This window comes from Myotis davidii, unplaced genomic scaffold (genome assembly GCF_000327345.1).
Source record: "Myotis davidii unplaced genomic scaffold, ASM32734v1 scaffold26, whole genome shotgun sequence".
NCBI classification, from domain to species: Eukaryota; Metazoa; Chordata; class Mammalia; order Chiroptera; family Vespertilionidae; genus Myotis; species Myotis davidii.
The window spans coordinates 2,669,893-2,672,541 of NW_006299245.1; the positions used below are offsets into that span (position 1 = coordinate 2,669,893).

The 2,649-nt window shown below is 33.4% G+C and overlaps 1 protein-coding gene across 1 annotated transcript in view; it reads right to left on the reverse strand.

Moving 5' to 3' along the window:
• PPFIA2 (protein tyrosine phosphatase, receptor type, f polypeptide (PTPRF), interacting protein (liprin), alpha 2) overlaps window positions 1-2,649 on the reverse strand; it is a 451,032-nt gene that overhangs the window by 86,583 nt on the left and 361,800 nt on the right. Inside the window, exon 15 of the mRNA XM_015571108.1 lies at window positions 1,125-1,272. Coding sequence (XP_015426594.1) covers window positions 1,125-1,272 — 148 coding nt within the window. The remainder of the gene's footprint in view (window positions 1-1,124; window positions 1,273-2,649) is intronic.

The following is a 2,649-nucleotide window of genomic DNA, read 5'->3' on the forward strand; positions in this document are numbered from 1 at the left end:
TTTAACTGATATAATAAAACCTCATGTGAATGAAAGTCCTGAGTAACCAAGAGACCAGTGTTTTCGAAGCTGTAATCTCAAAGTATGAGAGGTTTGGGAGTAAAACTGAGGTTCTAGAGTTTTCTGCTGTTTTTAATTTTTTTTTCAATCTTTGTGATGATATAATGATATTGCCTAGAGCATTATTTAAGATTTGAAAACCTGAGTTAGCTTTTATTTCACAAATTGTTTTGGCACTGAGTAGTATTAATTTATTTTTTTTTCATTAAAATGAGAAAAGAACTAAGATGAACTTAATTTATTTGTCATTTGTTTATTTATCTATCCATTCAACAGATACTGATTGCCTTTTATGAGGGATGAATTTGTACATGACACATAGGTACCGATTAAAAAACCAAGTGTTAAAAAAGAAAAGGAAAGAAAGGGTTTGTACAAATAAAGACAAGTAGGTTATGTAGTGTTTTGGACACATACAAGTGGTTGGGGAGAACAAATATACTCAGGGCACAAAGGAATGATGTTCTCTATCAAATGCAACTACATACTTACTGAACACGCATAGCTTACAAAGTTGAAGTTATTGAGTGAATGCAGGGCTGGCACTGCAGTTGATCATGGACAATTCTCTCCAAACACCTTCAATACTCTGTGTACATTTTCCTCAAAGTGTTTTTAAAGTAGTAATTACAATGAAAATATTTAGTTAATTTTAATCAGCAGTATGAATGCCATTGCTTAGGTGCCCAAGCAAACAAAAAATATGTTTGGCAAAATAGCATAATGGATAGAAGCACGGAATTTAAAATGATGCAAACATAAGCTCATGTTTTGATTCTATTACTTTGCTGGCTGTGTAATTGAACACAAAATTTCTGAACTTCAATATTTTTATATCTTAAGTTAGCATAAAAATAGTACCCAATTCATAAAATTATGTGGATAAATACATGGGAAATGCTTAGTTGAGCTTCTGGCATACAGTAGGGGTTTCAGGTTTGTTATTGTTTTTAAGGCATGATATATGTCACACTAATAAAAATGTTAGCATTTTAAATCTTCTCATTAAAATTCTGTCCAAAATGGAATAGCGTATTGACTTAAAACCATCAGAGACTTGAAACAAAAAGTTTAACCTTTGGCTCATCTCTTCTCACGCCCATGCGGCCTCTCCGTGGCCTTCTTATTACTTTAGTGGTTCTGTAGTCAGACTGGCTGTCCACGAGGGATCCAACGGAATAGCGCAACTCAGCTGAGGGGTCCAGGTGAGTCCTGGAAGAAATGAAAAATATGAAATAGAGTCAATCGCCAAAGGTAAACTTATCAGCAAATCACTATCCACTTCTTAATTGGCAATAAAGCCTCAAGGAAATAAACTTCAAGAAAGAAAACTGATGAATTGTCCTGACGCTCTGAGGTCCCTCCGGAGGCTTATGTCAGAAATTCTGGCCTCGCGTTCCTTCCTGAAGGTCGACTGCATTTTCTCTTTTTAGAATATGAAAAGCCTGTCCGTTCATTAATTGTTATTTTCAAATGTGGTGGGACAACAAAACATGTTGAGATCGCCAGCCAGGACCCTGAGGCTTAAATTCTGGCGATTCTATATTTAGTTTGAGCTGTTTACTGGACATCCCAATATATGCTATCTGTCACTGTATTTATTTTAAGCACTTCTCATTAATATAACAGAAAAAAGTAAACTTTTGGGGTCCCAGAATTCTCTGTTTTTTAACATTCTATTTTTCAACTTAGAAAATCAACAAAAAAATGCTTAAAATCAGATTGACCCAAGGTTAAAGTTGTTTTGTAATAAAATAGGATATACCACCCAAATAAATTTTTTAGCTTTTAATAAGACTAAAATTCATTAAAAATAAAGAGAAATATTTTGATGAGCACATCTGATTTTGAAATCTACTTACAGATGAAACAGTTGGAAGATTCCAATTGGAAAATATTGGCACACTGTTCTTCAATAAGCATGATAATAAAGTACCTTCTAATTAAGTGCAGTAAAAGTTTCTCCATGAACATTATTTATGTGGAGATTTACAGCAAATTCAGTTTATTACTATAATAATAATGATAATAGTGGCAACATGCTGTCCTACAAAATGATTGATTATCAGTAGCAAATATACTTAAAGCTCTGTTACTCTGGAACTTGGGACTCTTGCTGATCTATGTTTTTGCCCCTAGGTCTCTTTGTGAATGGAGCATTGTCAAATATTTGGCCAGATTAGATAAAAGAGGTTAGGTGAAGTCTGAGTGTGTATAACATTAGAAGATACTGACCAGACTGATGCAAGCCCCTGTTTTGCCAAATAGGACGTTAAAGCAAATGAATTAAGGAATCATCCCCAAAATAGAGGACAGAGATTGTTTTTTACAGCTGTGAATGTGAGACTTAAGCAAATTATATTTCTATTGTGGGTTAATCATATATAAAAACTAACCAAGAAGGCCATGGTTGTAAATGGTACAATTCTTAGTATTTATGTATTTGAGAGACAAATACATTTTCATCACCATTATATGCTCAAGGATTTATTAAATACTAATAAATGTCTGGTAAGATAATGAAGGAAATTTTGGTTATAATACATTCAAAAACAGTACAGAACATTCTATGTGCCTTTTGCCTGTGGT